Source organism: Trematomus bernacchii, unplaced genomic scaffold, assembly GCF_902827165.1.
Source record: "Trematomus bernacchii unplaced genomic scaffold, fTreBer1.1, whole genome shotgun sequence".
Lineage (NCBI taxonomy): Eukaryota > Metazoa > Chordata > Actinopteri > Perciformes > Nototheniidae > Trematomus > Trematomus bernacchii.
The window spans coordinates 6,158,873-6,179,352 of record NW_022987705.1 but is presented as its reverse complement, the minus strand read 5'-3'; the positions used below and the strand labels follow the sequence as shown (position 1 = coordinate 6,179,352).

General features: G+C 42.1%; 1 protein-coding gene across 4 annotated transcripts; it reads left to right on the top strand.

The window, feature by feature from the left end:
• The first annotated feature begins 1,113 nt into the window (after positions 1 to 1,113).
• phldb2a (pleckstrin homology-like domain, family B, member 2a) lies at positions 1,114 to 19,988 on the top strand. 4 transcript variants are annotated; one of them, XM_034140205.1, is made up of 17 exons: positions 1,114 to 1,264; positions 2,989 to 3,112; positions 5,542 to 6,503; positions 7,196 to 7,528; positions 10,596 to 10,730; positions 10,987 to 11,127; positions 12,104 to 12,211; positions 13,794 to 13,904; positions 13,984 to 14,067; positions 14,183 to 14,314; positions 15,082 to 15,181; positions 15,934 to 16,132; positions 16,988 to 17,078; positions 17,167 to 17,313; positions 17,403 to 17,622; positions 18,185 to 18,270; positions 18,466 to 19,988. In XM_034140205.1, exons 2-17 carry the CDS (start codon positions 3,058 to 3,060, stop codon positions 18,604 to 18,606), a joined length of 3,045 nt encoding a protein of 1,014 aa, XP_033996096.1. In that variant the 5' UTR covers positions 1,114 to 1,264; positions 2,989 to 3,057; the 3' UTR covers positions 18,607 to 19,988. The 4 variants fall into 4 exon arrangements, with proteins under 4 accessions (XP_033996096.1, XP_033996098.1, XP_033996095.1 ...); XM_034140207.1 differs by having other exon boundaries at positions 12,065 to 12,211; positions 15,937 to 16,132; XM_034140204.1 differs by having other exon boundaries at positions 12,065 to 12,211.
• Positions 19,989 to 20,480: the final 492 nt, after the last annotated feature.

Here is a 20,480-nt window from a genome sequence, read left to right as displayed (position 1 = left end):
CTGAGTCTGGAAGTAATCATCTAGTCCAGGCTGCACTCCGCAGCCCCCTCCCTATGATGTAATTGAAGTTTTGTTGCATGAAGGTTTAAGATTTTCAGTGGGATTCAGGGGACTTTTCCAAAGTGATTTTGCATTCATTCTAGTCCCTGAACTTTCAAATTTATCATCTGCTTTTTTTCTCTTGTATTAACCACGCATGCTGTTTTTCATTGTTGAAAATCTTTTAGATCAAAGAATGACCCGAATATTAAATATCTTCGGGGTTGCAGTATGGGTAGTGTTTCTCAGTGTCTGACTGTGAGGGGTTTCGACTTGGCTTCACAGGGGGAGTGAGGTTGGCTCTGTTTCAAACACAACGATGGGGCCTCCTCCCGCCTTCACATACTGCTGAAACAACAATCTGAGAGTCAACTTTACAACTGTAATGCCTGCTCTTGCTTTTTCCACTATAGAAAACCCACAATGTGGTAAGACTCCTCTGTGTGAGAAAAGGGGAGAGTTTAGTTATTTCACTGTGTGAACAAACAAGCAGACAAGAAAACTGTTGCCATTGTGGACATTATGTGAAGTAAAGAGAGTACAGATCATGGAGATCAGAGACAGGTACAGATTCACAGTAAATCACTGAAATCTGCATGCTGTAATATGACATAGTAACAACATGATACTGCAGATTATTGATCATTGTGACATCACTATGTAACATTGCACTTCTTTTGGCTAGTGCTCCAACACATTGTAGGTGATAGGCTAAGGGGCGGAACACCTCTAAGTGGTTGACCAATCACAACAGAGCCAGCCAGCCAATCAGAGCAAACTGGGCTCTGGTTTCAGACAGAGGGTGAAAGAGGTGCTTTAGCAGAGGCAGAATGAGAAAAATAAATAGCTTTTTGAACATTAAAGCATACATGCCACAGCAGAGGAAATAAATAAAAATATGAACCGGAAAACAAGCTTAATATGTCCTATTTAAGGCTCATCTTGTTGCTCTCTTCACATGAGCAATTTTCTATCTAACCAGGGAGGGGCAGCAGAAGCGCCTGATGCATGCCACACACTCCCCCCTCCACCCTTTTCACTCTCCTGGGGAGGAGAGTGAGCTAAAAGTTGAGGTGGGAGGGGAAGCAAGGGGAAGGGTCTGCTGTCTGATCCTTTGTCATGGGAAGACTTTAGTTTCTCGTTTCATAAGAAGAGAGGACTTCAGCTCCAGCAGCAGCAGACGCGATAAGAAAACCCCACTATGTGAGTGAGACCGAGAGCAAAGGTTAGTCGATTTTCTTTTTACGCAGAAGTCGATCCACTCAGCTCCCTAATGTCCTGGTCGATACTAACGGTGATGCTCCCGGAGAATCACATGGCTGCATTTTGTCTTATTTACACTCATACTTTGTTTATCATACTGCATGCACAGTTGTTGCCAAATGAAGAGCTGTGAACGTGTGCGTAAAAACACTGAATGTGGCAAATGTGTCAAGCTGTTGCACAAGAAAGTGTCATGTCTAGGGAATGGATTGTCACCTAACATGCTTTTGAGGCTAAGAGGTGTTGGTTCATTTTGCTGTGTCTGAAATGACACGACTAATTCCAAAAAATACTGGATGATTTCTTTTGTATCATTTAAAATTGTGTTTTGGATTTTCTTGTGAGACAAATTAAGACACTTCGAGATATCACCATGGGCTCTGGTTGTTAATTGTAAGCCTAATTGACTTTGAAGCTTATTCAGTTTGCATATCTGTGAGATTTCCCACCTTAACAATGTCATTTTGCAACAGCGGTTTGAGGCTGAGGCAAAGTAAAAGTATGTCCTCAGTGTTACCACACTTCTTCTCCAAGCCATTCCTCAAACTGTTTACATCTCTCTGTGTTTATATCTGCATTTCCCAGCCGGACTGTTGTCTGGGTGATGCTGTAAAATCTTTTGCTCCTGACGTGAGGCTGGGGGCTCACTCCCCCTCCCCTTTTTTCACGAGGTCTGGGGAATGAACTCATGCTGATTGATTGTGTGACTGTAAAAGGATACCTTACTTCCTGGAGGCCCAGCTCTCCAGACAGCAGGAGCAGAAAATCTTGGATCAGTCTTCTCTCTCTTTCTCTGATTCAGGAAGCAGTAATGTCTGACTGAAAAATCAGACACTGAAGATAACTTTACTCAATCTGAATTGCATGTGTAATGACCTGAGTGTGGGTCTAGGATTTAGGTTTTGTCATCATTCAATCTTTCTTTGTTTATGATGACCCAATAATAATGTACTCATTATATTTCACAAATCACATCTAAAGTCACAAGAGCCTAAAAGGAAGAATATATTGAACTCCTAATGTTGTGAAAAGAAAGCAATAGGTTGAAGTTTTTAAGATGTGCATTTGGTATTTGGACTCAAAGATTCAGGATGAAAATGTTGTTTGAATTAGAAAATGCATATTTAAAAGCAATCCCAGTCCAGATTGACCCTGCCTGAACTTTGACTCTGGCAGCTGTCTCAATAGGTCTGAGGGAAAACTTTAAGGAATGGTCATGAGCAGGGTGTTAAACCAAAGATTTAGGTGCAGATTGCTGCTTTTCAGACTTGGTTTTTATTGGGGACGCTGAGCCAGACAGAAAACTTTCCTCTGAATCTGTTTTCCTACTTAGTCTTTGGGAATGTTTTTTTCTCCTCCATTTCTGTTTAAATATGCACATCTGAAATATCTGCTTGAATCGAGGTATTGTTGCAGAGTTGTCAGAGGATACGTTTTGGGACCGCAAGTCATGGACTCAACTTCCTGTGATGCCCTTTAAATATGTTGCTGCTGAAAGATGCTGCTAGCTGAAGTTGCAGTATGAGTGTATTACAAAGTTTGAATTTAACTGATTAAATGGTTACCAACAGAATTGATTTGGAATCCAATAGGTAAGATTAGGCTACATTAGTTGTATACCACTTTTCTTTACAGTGTTTTCATGTTATGTGATATTCCTCTTGATCCCTCTTTTCTTTCTCTCAGCGAACAAAGCACTAGGGTCCAGCTGAATCCTGCCTCCTCGGTCTGAATTAGAGAAAGGAGGTCAGTGTGATGCACAGCATGCTGCCTCAGAGGAGTGCTGTCACCACTCTGGGCTACAGCTCAGGTAAGACAACATCCAAAACAAACGTCATTGTTTTCTTTAACTGACATTGATCACTTTATTTAAATCATTAAAGGTGGGGTAGGTACGTTTGAGAAACCGGCTCGAGATACACTTTTTGTTATATTCCATGGAATGCTCTTAACATCCCGATAGCAATGAATATCTTAAAGGAGAGGTGTCATGCTTTTCCGGTTATTACCCGTCCCCTTGTGTGTTATGAAGGTTTTTATGCATGTAAACGGTGTGCAGAGTCAAAACCCTCAAAGTATACCCTGTAGCGAGTAAAACTCTAACACAGAAAATACCTCCCCAAAACGCCTCGTTGGAGATACGTCATTGTCCATTTGATTCTTCCGGGACGGCATGATGTCAAGCCGTACCCGGAACGAAATGGACTAATCCGTGGAGCCGTTACGTTACGTCCACGGAGCCGTTACGTTAAGCCCCCGCTGATTGGTCCAAATTGACCAATCCACGGACTTCCTCACACACACATCTGTGTGCAGGGAGCAGCTCAGCTGATTTCTCCTCCCTGGCTGCAGGCTGATAACAGACAGTTGGGATCGCGGCGAAATTCTCTCTGCAGACCCATTCTCACAGCGTTTATCAACCTTTTTCTTACTCAATATCAAGCCACACTTGTTGTTTTTACTTCGGCTGTGACTTTGTGTGTGCTCAGGATGAGTTTGGCTGTGTTTCGCTATGTATCCTAAACAAGGAAACAACACCTCCACGGAGCTCAGCGCGATTCACAACGTCCCGACCAATCAGAGCACACTGTGCTCACAGGGAGGGTGGGGGCTGGAGCTTTGGGAGCTACAACGAGCCGTTAAAGGCAGAGAGTGAAATTCAGTGAATACAAGTAGTTTACAGAGATGCTGTATGAGAAACCAATGTGAGTTTGGAAAAATGCACAATATAAATCTATTTTAGTATACCTCAACAATGGAATTATGATCAGTGGAAATGGCCATGACACCTCTCCTTTAAGTGCTTTGACAAAAAATCCATAACAACATTTCATCTGTGGAAGCCGTAGTACTGTAAACAGCACGACCAATCAAGACCGGCCCGGCTAAAATAACTGGATGGCCTACCTGCCTGTCAGCTTTCCATCTGTGCACAAACTTATCTCGTGCCCTCATTGGTCATGTGCGCGTTCGTGTGTGTTGGAGGAGGGGCTCTGTAAGGAAGTGGCAGATTTGTTCCGGCTGTGTATTTTCAAATTCTTGTGCACTCGAGCTGGTTTCTCCAAAATTACCTACCCCACCTTTAAGTGGTAAAACTCAAACTCATCTACACTTACTGATTATCCATTTCACGTCTTGACTGCATCTCATGAAAGGTCCTTTACAGAGTCAGCTCAATGACAAAACAAATATAATTTCAGTTGGTTTACGTCATGAAAGTCTGGATTAGTTTAAGTGCTTCGTGAAGAAGAAGAAGAAGGTTGATTGAGTCATCTGGATAACTCAGTTATTTTGGCATAAGTCCATGTCCAAGAACGTCTTAGTTTTAGTGACATTTTCATGTTTCGAGCCTATTTCTTCAATGCCTGAAAATGCAGGCTAAATAAGGAGAATATCTTTGGAAAGCTGAGGTCACGCTACGGCTAATTTTAATAAAGGGCAAAAGATACTTGATTTTTCTACTGTCTTTCTGAATATATCTCTGTCTGAAACGCTCCATTTTATCATCTGTCTCTTAAAAGCCCCCCTCACAAAAAAAGTCCAGTCTATTGTTATTAGTTTGCATGGAAAATATGGCGCACATTTGCAATATAAGTCCTTTGGGAATGGATGGAAATACTCCGATGTCTGGTGGTATATTGTAATGTCTAATGTGACATAGTAGGGGGAGCCACATTTGATTGGCTTGTTGAATCCCCTGTTTTCCTAAGCAGCCCACAAAACTGACTGGGTGGTCTTACTGCACAGTTTGTGGCTGGGTTGGCACTCCAGATCCTTAAATGCATGTGCAGAATTGTTTTTTTATAATGTCTCTGTCAAGCAAAATACTAGGATTGGTTGTGACAAAGGAGTACAGGAGGTAGATATTCTTAAATATCACAACAATGAGTCAGCGTCCAGACAACCATGACTCAGGATTTTCTCCTCAGACTGCTTGCTCAGATATTCGTACTGGGCTGCAAGTGATTTCTCTTGCAGACAAAACTATGCTGCATTCTGGCTAGTCCTGGTCCCATATCATTCTTCCATTTTTAGAAGAAGCTTAACCACTGATTGAGCCAGTGTTTGTTTTGGGCTCAGAACTGTATGAGCGTACATTCTTCTCTGGTTTCCCCTCCCCTTACTCAGCACATGAGTGATAGCTCTTCTCTTAGCTGAGCTGGTTACATTAAACCTGACTATTACACAGACCAAAAAGGGACAGGATTTCATGCTCTGTCAACTCTCTCTTCTCTACAGACTGTGTGAAGATGGAGCACAGCAGCAGTGGCTCGGTGGGGGGGACGTTGCTGAGGGGCTCTCGCTCAAAAGCAGAGCTGCAGGATCTGATGGAGACGCTGCAGCGCAGGAAGAGTGCTCTGGAGGCCAGCCTGAGGGCAGCTGAGTGCAGCCGCAAGTACCTCAGCGTGCCTTCGCCTGTGGGGTCCCAGGCCTCCAGGCCGCTGTCCATCCTCAGCAACACCGACAGGCCCCCCCCTGCCTCCAGAACTTTCTCCTACATGACCAGCAGCAGCGTGCCTCCATCGCCTCGCCAAGGTGAACGCCAGCTGAGCTCCAACGGCTTGCTCCGACATTCCCACTCCCGCCACCAGTCTCAAGACAGCCTGTTCCTCTCCAACGCAGCCGATGGAAACTCTCTGCTCTCCTCCTACGGGCAGCCCCCACCTCGATCTCCCAGGATCAAAAGTGGAGCAGCCAGCGTGCCGTCCAGCCCTCGCATGGGTCGCAGGATTTACTCTCAGGGCAAAGCTGGAGGAGACTCCCGGCAGAGGAAGTACTCCACTGGCTCCCTCACCAGCCTGGGGACTCACAGCAGATCTCTTCCACGGCTACACAACGCACCTGACCCCCCTGCGCTGTCGCTGCCATCGCGACACTCCTCGGGGGCCCACAGAGGGTCAGCGGGGCAGCGGCGCAGCCTCTCCTCCCTGGAGCAGCCGCCAGACGTGACCGTGCCAGCCAGCATGCCCAGCACCTCCAGGAGAGCCAGCCTGGCCTCCTTGAGCTCTTTGGGTGTAGATCTGGACGGGACGGGCTTAGATCTGGGGTTTGGGGAGAGGAGGTTGTCTTTTGGGAAGGGGGGACTGAGTCCTGGACAAAGGGTGGGCAGCATCAGCTCTCTGAATGGCAAAGAGGAGCTGAGAGACTATCACCTGCATCAGAGAGATGAACGACTCCGGGAACAGAAAGTTCAGAGATTGGTGAGTTTGTGTTTGAACCTTATTCCTTCTTAACACCATTTTGTACAATGTCAGATAAAAGTTAAATAACTAAAACACTGTGAAATAATGAAGTATGGACAGAGGTGGGAAGTAGTGGAGTACAAATACTTTGTTAATGTACTTACTGTACATTTGTAAATGTTTCTGGTGTCAGTACTTTACTCCACTACTTATTTTTACTTTTACTTCTTACATTTTTAACACAAATACCTGTACTTTCTACTTCTTACATTTTCCAAACAGGTTCGTTACCTTAGTTTTAATCTGTGTTTGGTGGCGTGATCATTATTATTTAGAGTCATTGCATGCCTATTGATTTGAACACGATCCGTGTATCCATCATTTCCTGGTCTTCTCCAAAGAAGAGGGACCAATGAAAACTTTGTCATTTTGCCGTTGTTCAGCATCGAAACATTCATTAGCTAACAATGACATTATTGTTCTGTTAATATAAAGGGAGGTCAGTTACTCTATAAAACAGATGGTAGTTATGGGTACTTTTTACAAGTACATTTCGAAGCCCATACTTCTTTACTTTTACTTGAGTAAAGAAGTTTAGTCAGTACTTCTACTTTTACCAGAGTATTTTGAAACACGAGTATCTGTACTTCTACTTGATTAAAGGATGTGTGTACTTTTGCCATCTCTGAGTTTGGATCCCCTGCTTACAGGAGTGCCAGCGTCTAGAGACCATCTTAAACCTGTGCACCGGGTTCGGCCATGTGGAGAGAGAGCCGGCGGGATCAGCTGTTTCTGACTTGCAGAAGATCAATAAGGAGTTGGAGAAGCTGCAGGTGTCCGACGATGAGTCTGTGTTTTCCGACTCTCCCAGCAGCCCGGCTCCAGAGAGCGGCTTCGGAGCCAAAGCCAGAGACTTCCAGCTGTCCGAGGAGCAGCCGGTCAGCCAGCGTCAGCAGAGCGTCTACAGAGATGCCCGGGCCCACTCTCCTGCCGTCAGCCTGCACAGCAGCGCCCCCTCACCTTCCACCCACCATAGAGCCAAGGTCAGCTTTTAAATCCAAATGTATCCTCCTGACAGACCCTCTTAAATATCATGTCAGAAGGGTTGGGTTGAATATTTACAAATGATAAGGGATAAGGAATTAAATCAAATGCCAGTAAATCATCAACAAAAAAAATCACAATTTTATTACCAGAAGTAGTTTATTGAAATTGGACCATTGTATTCTAGAGAAACAATCAGGTCAATTCAATCTTATTACCAAAATCAGAAATCAAAGCTTGAAACAGATGAAAAAAGGGAAAATCCCTGAAACTCAATTTTCTTTAAATTCTATTATTTCTAAACTGAATTAACTCCCAAGGGCCCTTTTTAACTATGAAGGTGGTCTGCATGATTTCATTTTCAAATAAGCTGATTTCCAATGTTAGTATTTGCACGTTGAATACAACTATGCTCATTATTAAGAGAAGGAGGCGTGTGGCTCAGTAGGTTAATGCGCTGCTCTTCGAATCAGAGGACACAGCAAGTTCGAGTCCCACTGCAGTCAGCATGTCGTTGTGTCCCTGGGCAAGACACTTCACCCCAAATTGCTCCTGTGGGGATTGCCCAAAGTATTGAGTCGCTTTGGATAAAAGCGTCTAACAAGTAACATGTAATGTAATGTAATTTAAAATTGGCCTGCAGACACAGATAACACAATGATAAGCTAATAAACCCAAACTGCTTAGAAATTAGCTACGAGTTAACAAACATTTACTAACGCTGGTGAGGCTAGTGTAAAACGTTTTTCTTTTGTGTTTTTGAGTGATGAAAAAAAAGGTAACCGAAATAGTTAACTTTTGCAGCAAAATAAAGAGGCAAAACAGCTACAGAAGCTTCACATTTCTCACTACAAGAGGCGTCATTAACATTGATAGTATTATGGGATATTCTTGATATTTGAAAAGAGGCGTTGTATCGTATTGTATACAGGTATTGTGTGTTTTTTTATTGCTGGATGGATTTTTATGTTTTTATGTGAACCTCCCTTAGCTAATTGGATACTGTGCATATCTCAGAAATGTGGACAGCAATAGATTAGGTTTAACCATTAAATGCACTCATCTGATTCCAGTTAGCTGCCTTGGATTCAGCGTCCTGTTATTGGACATGCTGGCTCACTGTCACACTGTCGTGGGTTAGTGGGATGCTTAAATCGAGCGAGCCATCGTTAGTGTTATTAGTAACACCTGTGCTTTTCCTACTAAGTCACAATGCCTGCTTTGAAAAAGGACTGTTTAAGGACACAAAGTAAAGTGTCTGATAAGGCTGCATCACCTGGACTGAATGCTTTTGATAAAGAAAGGAACATCTGCTCCCTATTTGTTTTATTCGCCCTTTCTCAGTTATGTCCTGCTACTGACGGGTGAGTGAGTGAAGGGAGGACCAAGTTGTAGTGATGACTAACGGGACACACCCCTCCCCAGGAATGCAGTTTATTCTGACTGTTGATAGCTTGTTGATCTTTGTTTGTTTACCTTTGATAGTATCAGGGTACATTTTTCCATTTGCCTTGGCGCCATTTCAAAATCTAGTACTGGTTATGTGAACTATGACGGGAATGTCAGTACAATTATGTTTAAGACATCAAGACAATGTATATATTAGTGCGGACATTTTACCCAAATCTTCGATTGGTTATTTTGGTGGTTGAATTGAGTGTGTCTCTTCCAGACTCCCAGTATTATTCAACACATAAACTCCTTTCGATGACGCAGATTCCTCCGAATCTTTTGGCTTTTAGTCTGAAGTTTAGTAAAGTAACTGTGTGCAGTCTGCAGTTTGCACATTTCCTGTTTATGTGGGCTGCTTAGACTCATAAACATTGAAATCACAGTTGCACAAGCCCTCATAGCTTTGATGTGACTACAATTTGACCTCATCGCTTCTATTATCAACTATTTTTGTTTTAAACAAGGAAGTCTTTTTACATAAGCAGCATTTATGAAGATAAATGTATTTAATGTATGAAATACTGTGTGTTTAGTTTCCAGGGACGCCCCCTCCTCCACTGTCTCAGTCCTAGTGCCGCTGAGTTACTGTCTCTGTAAAAGCTTTTCCACTCTACAGCGGTAACAGCCTAATGGTGTGTCTGGTTCTAATGAAGAAGTCCTAGGTTTGTTTCAGCACTCAGCCATTCGAACTGGGGGGGGAACAGGAAATGACTCTATCCCAAGGAGAATTAGTGTGCGCATGTGTGTGTGCATGTATGCTCAACTGTGTGCGGGTGTGTGTGTGTGAGTGGAAGAATGCTAGTGCATATGCATGGGAACGCATGCATTTTTCCAGATGTTTTGAACTCTAATACTGAGTCTGAATGGATAGAAGACCTTGTGAAAATGAGATTGCAGTGGACACATTTACACAGGTATTAAACCAATACTTTTTTTTATGTGGAAGACACAACCTTCAACCAGGTTATTAGAAATTAGATTTCCAAGTAGAGACAATCTTTCCTGCAATGTGTCAATTGAGACAGAGGTTTACAGACTCCAAATCCTCCACCATCTGCATTCCTCAGAGCAGTGTCTGCAGAAAGAAAGAGTGTTCACAACCCCCCAAGGAAACTATAAATCTTTGAGCTGCTGGCCGCATGAGACTGTGACCACTGAAACAATCCTTCTGACTCTTAAAAGAAAGAATACCTGAAAATGCAGGATCTCTTAAATGTACCCACGTATGAATGAATGTGTGTGGGATGTTGGTAGACGATGAAATATGTGGGAGTGCTCTGGCGTGACTGGCAGTGGAGTGCACTGATAGAGATTTCCATTACACCAAGTAGAAAACAACCCTGCCCCTGCTGTCAGCAATCCAGCTTCGGATGAGTTAAAACAGCAGCTGCCGAGTCTTATTCAGAAAAACTGATGCAAATTAGTTTAACAACACATGGTGTGGAAAATGTGTTTCCCATGTTATAAAAAGTATTCTCATCAAATTCGCAGAAGCTTATTCCCCACTAACTTCATGTGTTGTGATTTTCTTTTTTAATACAACAATGAGTTTTTTGTGGTATATGCAAGCCTCCTCTACAGCCAAGTATTGATGCGTTCCTGATGTCACTGCAGGCCCTGGAGAGCGTGCAGCTGAAACAGGAAGTAACGCAAATAGAGGAAGAGAGGATCCAAGTCCTGAACAACATAGAAGAGCTGGAGCAGAAGACCAAAGACCTGGAGAACCAGATGGAGGAGTCTGTCCGAGAGGTAGAAAGCTGACAGCTGGACAGCTCAGTAGTGTTTGTTCTTTTAAAGTGTGAGACAAACTAATGAATTACTGAAAACTTGAGAGCATTTAACATTTATCTCACAAGCTCATCCCAGTAAAGAACATTAAAGTGGATGAAATAATCATCCGTGTTGCTCTTTTGTTTGTATGATTCTGTCTGATTAGCTTATTAAGTTTGTCTTACAATTGACAATATGTTTTGAAGACAGTTTTTTTTTGCCCTTGTTCATGCAGATGGAGGTGGAGTGTGCTCTGCTGGAGGGGGAACAAGAGTCTGAGATGACCCAGCTGCAGAGGGATAAAGAGGTCCTGGACACACTTCTTAAAAAGAAGATTTCTTGTACTGAGAACACTAACCACAAGGAGAAATCACAGGTAAAAACATATCAAATGATCAAGCCATGATACATGTTTGGCAGATGCACAGTAATGTGTGGACACGGGTTCACAGAGACTAAACAAACTCTCAGAGATCCGTTCAGTTCAACCACAGCTTCCTCTAACATGGGTCCAGTTACATTTCCTTTAGAACCAAACACATTAGGTTTCCAAGAGGAAATGATTGCAAACAGATCAAGAGGGTTCATCACAAATGGGATCTACAAAGCAGCTTGAAAGTTCATCTAAAGACCCTCTACTAAAACAGTCCATGTGTGCAACAGAACAAATGGCTAAAATGTAAAGGCATCTCCAAAGAAAGTAATAAAACATTGTTTCCTGCATATACTGTAGATTCAGACAGCCTCATTCTTGTGTTACTCCTCTAGGCAGAACACCTAAACTAACTCAACCGCACCACTTTCTTCAAGGATTAGCTCATGATAGCAGTGAGCGCCGTGCCGCCTGTATTTTCTTTTCCTTCAAAACGAGTTTCTTGGTGCCTTTATTATCCTCTTGACCTTGTTCTTTGTAATCCAAGATCCCTTCCTTTACGTCCAGTCTCACCTTCAAAACTTAGTTTTTTGCCTTGGTGTCCCTGGTTCCCACATTTGGTTAGGGGCCCAAATAGGTACCATGTGTAAAAGAGGTTGTTAGCGCATCTGCCTTAGATTTGGTTGAAATTAAAAATAACCTGAAACCTGTAATCATACGCAAGAACACATATCACTTATTACATTGTGAAAAATAGGAAAACTCTTACATGTTTTTTGCATTGAATAATGTGTCATAAAACACCCAAACTGTGTCCATTCATGTATTTCCATAAAGTTTGATCCTTGTGCCCAGAGTAGACCCAAAACACAGTGTGTCCTCATCTATTGATGTAGCTTTAGATTGTTATATTTGTGTGTGCTTCTGTGCTGTTTATCAGGGTTCTGCAGAGCAGATTAAAAGTTTGGAGGATTTGGAGTTTCAGAAGCTGGAGAGAGAAATTAATCAGGGCGAGGAAAAAGAAAGTCAGAGCCAGGATCTGCTGCGCGAGATCGCCGAGCATCAGCGTCTGACTGTAACACGCAAGGTACGGCCACGGAGGTTTCGAGAGTGCATGAAGCATGTTTTGCATGTTTACTTTGCAGGCAGGGCTGGCACCGCATCACTTTGAAATGTCTTACAGTACTTGAAGCCATATCATCAGTACGATTTCTACTCTAGGCATTTTTTTTATTACAGATTAGTGTCCATAAAGTACCCACATATACAGAAGCATCTGAAATGTGTGCTGTTTTCTGGTGGTGGACCAATTGTTATATGTCTTTTAAAAAGTGCAGGGTTTTAGCTGCTTTGAAGTTTCTATTTGTTGAATCTGACTTTCATCTGCAACAAAGTAAAAGATCTGTTCAAGCCTTCAAGTGTTATGGTAATCATTCAAATTGTTCTTTTTTGAGGACTTTGTTCAATTACTACATTGTGGTTTGTTGTGATCATAGACTGTATATATAAAGGTTGTGATTGATCTTACTACAGGTTGTGCATGAAAATAAAGCTGCAAAAAAGCATGAACTAATTACAAGAAACAGCAATGGTAAGCATGACATATTATTCATATAGCACTAAAGACAAAGAATACATAGATGTTCCCACTGAGGGTAATTCTGTCTAGAGGGGACAGAAACAGGATGAGAATACTAAATACAAATTAGGATTTGCTCTTTATCTCTCTGCTGCTGCTTCCTAACATATGCCATCTGCTAATTTGCAACCTTACTGTGCTCTTATTAAGGGTCCCATGACATGGCCATTTCTACTGATCATAATTCCATTGTTGAGGTCTACTAGAATAGATTTACATTGTTCAATTTTCCAAAATCACATTGGTTTCTCATTCAGCATCTCTGTATAGTATGTGTATTCACTCTCTGTCCTACACGCCTTTTTGGAGTTCCTGCCCCCCCCCCCCTCCCTATAAGCCCACCGTGCTCTGATTGGTCAGCTCGCCCACTCTGTTCTGATTAGTCAACCACCGTTACAGCGGAACATCAGTGATTATGTGTTACAATGGCGTTTGTTAGCAACCACAAAATGACACCAGTAATGACAAACAGATGAGAATGCTGCGTGGCGTCTGGGTGCCGTGTTGGCGGGACGTTGCGAGTCTCGCTGCTCCGCCCTTTGAGGCTCGAGGAGCGGACAGTGTGAGCTGGATTACTGGTGTCGTTTCCTGGTTGCTGCGTGGGGTCTGCGAGACAACGAGACACCGCGGAACTCAGCCTTTTTCCAGCCAGGCTGTGAGTGTGTGTGTGTGTGTGCGTAAATCCGTGGAGCCGCGGCTGAGAAAAGATAAGGCTGAGTGAGTGTGTGTGTGTGTGTGTGTGTGTGTGTGTGTGTGTGTGTGTGTGAGGAGCTCCGCAGCGTTACGTCACTATGACCAGGAAAACAAATGGAAACGAGGCATTCTGGGGCAGCATAGACAGGTCTTTTCTGTGTTAGAGTTTTACTCGCTACACGGTGTACTTTGAGGTTTTGTGACTCTGCAGACCGTTTACATGCATAAAAAGCTACATAACACACAAGGGGACGGGTAATAACCAGAAAAGCATGACATGGGACCTTTAAGTTGCAGGATAGTGTGATATGGTGAAACTATGCTTTTTATGTCACAGGAAAGAATCATGATACTGAAGAAACAGTCCTCACAGATTACCTTGCAGGCTCAGCAAGAAAGAGAACACTTCCAGAGAGAGAAAAACAATTTGATCATCATGCTTCAAAAGGTAAGAACATTTTTTATTATGATGATAAACTACATGCATTAATGACATTTACTTAAAGGTCTTCTCCTGATGTCTGCAGGAGAGAGAGAAACTGGCATCTTTGGAAGGAAAGTATGCAGAGCTGTCGGAGGGGCAGGGTTTCACTAACAACTCCATCAAAGAGGCAAGTTACAGCTTTAATAGTCCTTCGTATTTCCACCAGCAGAGTGCTCCTCTGTCCTCTGTCACATAGTCTATTTTATTTTTATCTCATCTTGTTCTTTGTGATTCCTTTGTAGCACTCCTTGAAGGAAAGAAGAAGAAGTAACAAAGAAAACTCTTCCCACCCGAGTGACAGCCTACCTCATAAGAGGAGCCAGCAGCTCCTCACCGCTTACGGCAGATCCCTCGGACGCACGCTTCCTCCTAAGGTCTAGTTTTTCAAAAGTAATCATTAAAGGTCACAGAAATATTAGTATTTTTCTAATTTAAAGGTCCCCTATTATACCGTTTTTCATCAATATATTACAGGTCTCAGATATATACAAAACATGTCTCTGAAGTGTTTGGCTCCAAATACCAAATAGATCATTGCAGCATCCCATAATCCCCTCTGTTTCAGCCCTGTTTCAAAAGTGCTGATTCTCTGTCTGTGACTTTAGATGAAAATAAGGAGCCACTCCCCACGCCCCTCTGAGAGATATTTGGTTAAAAAGAACACAATGGTGCTCTAGGAGGAGATTCAGGTGATAAGGTGGAGGGGGAGTTACCTTGGTTGGTTATTGACTAATGGTTACACAAGCCAACAAATCGTTATGACATCAAAAAGTGGCTTTCAGAATCTCTTTACACAGAGGGGACACATATTTATGTATAAAAGACATGAAAAAGTGGATTTGTTTTATAATAGGTGACCTTTAAAACATTTTCTAATTTGCTGGTAAAGGCCTAATAGGAAGAATCACCCAGATTGAAAAACTATTTTGATATAATGATGCTCGTTCTAGTTCTGGACTGCAGGAGAGGGGATTTCATTGCTTTCACTTTTTGTATAAAGAAAGACTATTGACCTTAGAAAATTATCAATCTAACAGAAATTCACAGTTTCTGTCTGTTTCATCATTAAAATACTTTGTAGTGGCGTGATGGTTGTCCTGCCTGATCCTGAACATCATGTGTGCTGCTGTTTCCTCTTCAGGCCCACTTGCCTCTCTCCCAAAGCTCCAGCTGTGGCAGCGTCGTCCCACCGGGCTTCAGCTTCTCCCCCCGGGACCTGAGCACTCGCCGCCCGCCCAAGAGTGAGTCAGAGGACCGGACTGTCGTGTCTCGTCTGCCTCAAATCTACACTGAATGACCAGCTTTGAACCTCAGGCGTTACACATGTAGGACAGGAGATGTTTAACTGATGCATTCATCTGAGGCAACGGGAGCCACATTTAGTTCAAATCTGATATCAAAGACTACATGTCTGTCTTAACACAAATACTGTGCATTAGCTGTTTGTGATTTACAACTAAATATATGCTTGTTTAAAACATGGAACAAAAACAAAGTATCTTAATGGCACTGGATGTGTTTGATAAGGTTTTGAGAAACTTGTTTCATAATTAACATTTCGTCAGAAATTATCACGATGTTGAATGCTGTAGCATAACATCTGACAAACTACTCGGCATAATAAAGTAGAAATCTCTTTGAAAATTCAATACAAAGAAAGCATAGTATGGTTTGTCAAGATAAAATGTTAGTAAGGTTTGTCTTTAGAAAAGTAATTAAAAAAAGTCACAGTAATTTTAATCAATAATGTTATTTAAAAAGAAAAAGCCAAAGTCAAGCAATCTTTTTGGAAGATTTCAATTCCACATTTCTCCTCCTAACTTTATCCTTTTCTATTTACGGTTTATCAGTGTACGTTGAATAGTGATTGCAAGATGCAATGCCACCTGGCTCACTAGTTAACAAACTGCAGGCCTTTTGATGTGATTTAACATTACATCATGCATGCTGAAGGGTATTTCCATGTTCTTACTGTACACTTTTCTTCCGTCAGCAGACAACAGCCATGCACACATGAATGAAGAGCGGCAGAGAAGAAGTGATTACTGCAGCAGGCTGATCTCAGAGCCCGGCGTGTTCTTGGACTCCTTCTCCTACCAGGACACCAGCCTGACCTCAGACACCGTCAGTGTGGACAGCTCCGACAGCATGGAGACCAGCTTCTCCGCCTGCTCCCCCGACAACATGTCCAGGTCAGAGGAAAGCGCCATGATGTACACATAAAAGGTTACTTTGAAAAGTTTAGACGGAGCAAATATAAAAGGAGAGTGGTATTTTTAGAAGATAAGTTTGAGCCTGTCAGAGATAATCAGGAGATGTTCTTAGAAAGACATCCAGCTCTCCCCACGTTTTCTCACAGTTACATAAACGTCAGCAAATGTAATAACAGCCCTTGTAATGTTTTTTGTATCTACTGTTTTGTGTTTAAGGGGGATGGGGGCTTACAAGTTTCTTATCATGAAATCGTTTTCTTTATTTTTGTTTGTTTCAGTGTATTTATCACATCACAAACAGTAGTGTATTCCCCCTTAATCAGATAAATGTAATTAAGGTCTGAGACCTTTTCTTACTATTTTGATATCCTCATCATGTCAAATAGGATATTCTTTATCCTCTAAGCAGGGACAGAAAAGGGCTTCCATACCGGTCTAAGCCTATTATGGGGTGTCATCTTATGCCGTTGCCATGGCGACACATCATCCGCCATAAAACACAATTTTCTCATAACTTCAGTGGAAATGTTCCAAACAGCCCAAAACTTCACGTTTGATGATGATGCATCCCTCAAGACATCCAAGCCTTTTATGGGGTGTCATCAATTGATGTTAACGATGGCGACAGATCACTCGCCATCAAACACAATGTTTATGTTACTGCTGTAACTCCCATGTCCATTGTCCGTTCGGACCGAAACTTCACATGTTTGCTAACGACCGAGTCCGAGAAAACATCTGCGTGACATCGACCTGCGGACAATCGCCGAAGAGCCGCTCATCGCTGCTCATCGCTGCTCGCAGCTTTTAAATATTGTTATTTTCCCCCATTAGTGCCAGTATGTCCAACATGGCAAAGCTTGAGGAGATGGAGCGTTTACTCCGAGAGGCCCAGGCTGAGAAGCACAGGCTCCTTGAGCATCGGGTAATGTGCATTCATAACCCAAACTTCCTGTGTATTTGGATGTGTGTGTGTCTTTATGGATGTCATTTACACTATGTGGCATGTGCAGGAGCGTGAGATGGAGATGCGCAGGCATGCTCTGGAGGAAGAGCGAAGAAGAAGAGAGGAACTGGAGAAACGTTTGCAGGAGGAGACGAGCAGGAGGCAGAAACTGGTCGAGAGAGAGGTGAAGCTCAGGGAGAAACAAAGATCACAGGTATACACAATAACTGACAGGAAGATTTTGAAGTCTGATGTGTTTTTTTTCACCATAAACAAAATCTAAATTAATTGCTTTTCCCATAGTCTCGGCTGTTGACCCGCTACCTCCCTATGAGGAAAGACGACTTTGATCTTCACGGTCACATTGAGGCAGCTGGACACAACCCAGACGCCTGCTTCCATCTGGCCATCACTGATAAAACCTGCCGAGGCTTCCTGGTTAAAATGGGCGGCAAGATCAAGACCTGGAAGAAACGCTGGTTTGTTTTAGACCAGAATCGCAGGACTCTCACATACTATTCAGGTGAGTTACCCTCATTTTGGGGTTTCCCTTGTAGTGTGTCATATATAATGTTGTGCATGTAAATGCTCTCAAAAGCTCAAATCCCCAAGTTCCCTCCAGAAGGAGTTTCTCTCCCACACCCCCCCCTCCACTGTAAAATAGTGACATCAGTATAAAACGCACACACTTTTATTGGCTAGAGCTCCAACACATTGTACGTGATAGGTTACGGGGCGGGACATCTCTAAGCGGTTGAGCAATCACAACAGAGCCGGCCAGCTAACCAATCAGAGTAGACTGGGCTCTGGTTTCAGACAGAGGGTGAAAAGAGGTGCTGCAGCACAGGCAGCATGAGAAAAATAAAAAGCTTTTTAAACATTAAAGCATGGAGACATGTCACAGTAGAGGCACTACATACAAATATAAACCTGAAAATGTGCACAATTGAGGCCCTTTAACTTAACTCAAAGTTTAAGATGTGAAACTGCAACAGTGATGTCACTCTCAAGCTATTCAAGGATACTCTTACGGCCGAGCTTTGATCTCAGTGTTCTCCGTTCTGTTTATATTCCTCCGCTTGCAGACAAACATGAGACCAAGATAAAAGGAGTCATTTACTTTCAAGCCATAGAGGAGGTGTACTACGACCATTTGAAGAACGCACACAAAGTAAGTGTGTACACGTCTGTGATTTTTAGCATGTTCTACACATGCCTCATTTTATTTCAACAATGTTGACATCTGTTTATCCTCTGCTTCTCTCCCTCCATTTGTTTTTTTCCCACACATGCGTCACCTCACCCCTCTACCCTCCTATTCTTCTTTCACTTTTTTCTCAACATTACATTCACTTCCACACCCAAGAGCCCCAACCCTTCGCTGACGTTCTGTCTGAAGACCCATGATCGGGTGTACTATATGGTGGCCCCGTCACCTGAGGCCATGCGTATCTGGATGGATGTCATGGTTACGGGTGCTGAAGGACACATGCATTTCATGGTGTAACAGATCACAACAAATGTTCACGGCACTACATTTCCTCTGTAAACAGTGTGTCAGCATACTGGCAAAAGCGAGTGAGATTGATGTTCATCAGGTCAAAAAAACCACAACTTCTGTTTACACTTGTATTAATTGTAACCTACAGCGTATGCTTTATAATTGATATACAGGTTTCATAATTAAGCTATTTAGACATTTTTGTTGTTGTTTGATGTAGCATGAGGCCAAAGCATCACTAAATCTTGCACCATTTTACTAATAACATTTTCCAACTTTATCATTCCTCAAAATCTCTGCTTGTCTCATGCTCTCTTTGTTATTTTTGCCCTTTTTCAGTCCAAACTTGATCAGGGAAGCATCTAAACACAACTTCTTCTCCACTTCCTAACTGCGGTACATACTAATGCTGTTGTCTATAACAGATGCTTGTCTGCGAAACAGCTTCCAATAATCTAGTATTTCCCAAACTAAGTGTCTAGCATGTTAAAAGCAGAGTTTAAATTGTACCTTTTTGTTTCTTTGCCTTCTTTTTCTTCATTCCTTTCTCCTTCTGGTTGGACGCCAGGCTCTTCACAACCTTTTCTATCTGTATCAGTGTTTGCAAAAATGCACATTTTTATTTCAACTCAGATTTAATATTACTATATTGTTCACAATATTCAATGTAATTAGTGCGAGTATTATTTCATATTTCTAACTCAAGCATGGTATTGCTGCTGCCAGACGCCAAGCATAAGATGGTCTTGACTGCTTATTTAAAGTAGGGCTGAATGTCCACCATCAGTATTCCTTTGAAACATTTCCATGTCTCTTTGCTTCACTTTCTTTCCAATGAGTCCTAATTTGGTTTTACGACTCATATTTGCATACTAATGAATGAGTGAAAATTACAGGCACTTTTGTAATTAATTATTAGTAAATGTTGGCAAATAGTCTACTTATAACAGTAGATATCTGCATAGATCACATTGGTTCTGTGTTCATGCCTATCATGGTGCATCTAGCTCCCTCTATCTATAGTCGAGGCTGCAGGCCTGATATGATGAAGCCATGTTGTTCAGCAGGGATGCTGTTTGTACTGCGTCACCCATGTTATTCTCAAGAATATAATTCAGTATTTTCACCAGCAGAGGTCCTCAGTGCATTTATTATTGCACTTAAATGACGTAATGCCCTGGCTGGCAGGGCCATACTTCATAATCATCCATATTCCTGAATGCTTATCAAATATGTGCGTCTATAAGCACATGCATATCCAGCTTAATATTTGCTTTTTGTAAGCGAATTAGAAATCATCATGTTCAGGATCTTGGACACACATTAATGTTTTAATAATTATTTCAAAAATGTTGTTTTGAGTGTTTTATAAAAAGCCATATGTTTGATCTCTATTCTTTGACAATTTGCAACGGACTGACTCCATTTGATAATGAGAGAGAGCTTTTAATAGCACGTGACACGCTGTTGGTGTTGTGAGTGCAGATGAGGCTGCCGAGCTGACGATGAAGCAGATGTGTTGTTGCCTTTTCTCAGTGAAGAGTAGTATCTGTAATGTTATCTCATCTGCTATCTGTCGTCCAATGTATGACCCTGAAACGAGACAGTTTATTGCATTTATATATGTTTTTAATAAATATACTATTTGATAATTTTATATAAACAATGGTAATTTTTGTCAAACCTATGGTACCGTTTTTTATACTTCAATATGAACAAGAATAAATAATTGTATTATTAACCATATTTGTGGAATGATATGGTTATGAATATGAACATTACAAGGTTTTATATGGTTTTCAAACATGTTTAACAGTGAGGGATAAATTGGCTCTTGCTTTGCTAAAGTTTATTTGTATTTTGGAGTATGGAAAATAAGC

Bases quoted from the DNA above. Each gene is read 5' to 3' on its own strand.
- phldb2a (XM_034140204.1), top strand. From the start codon at position 3,058: ATGCACAGCATGCTGCCTCAGAGGAGTGCTGTCACCACTCTGGGCTAC. The intron at 11,128-12,064 runs GTAAAAACATAT...GCTGTTTATCAG, and splicing joins ACCACAAGGAGAAATCACAG to GGTTCTGCAGAGCAGATTAA. The intron at 17,314-17,402 runs GTATACACAATA...CTTTTCCCATAG, and splicing joins GGGAGAAACAAAGATCACAG to TCTCGGCTGTTGACCCGCTA.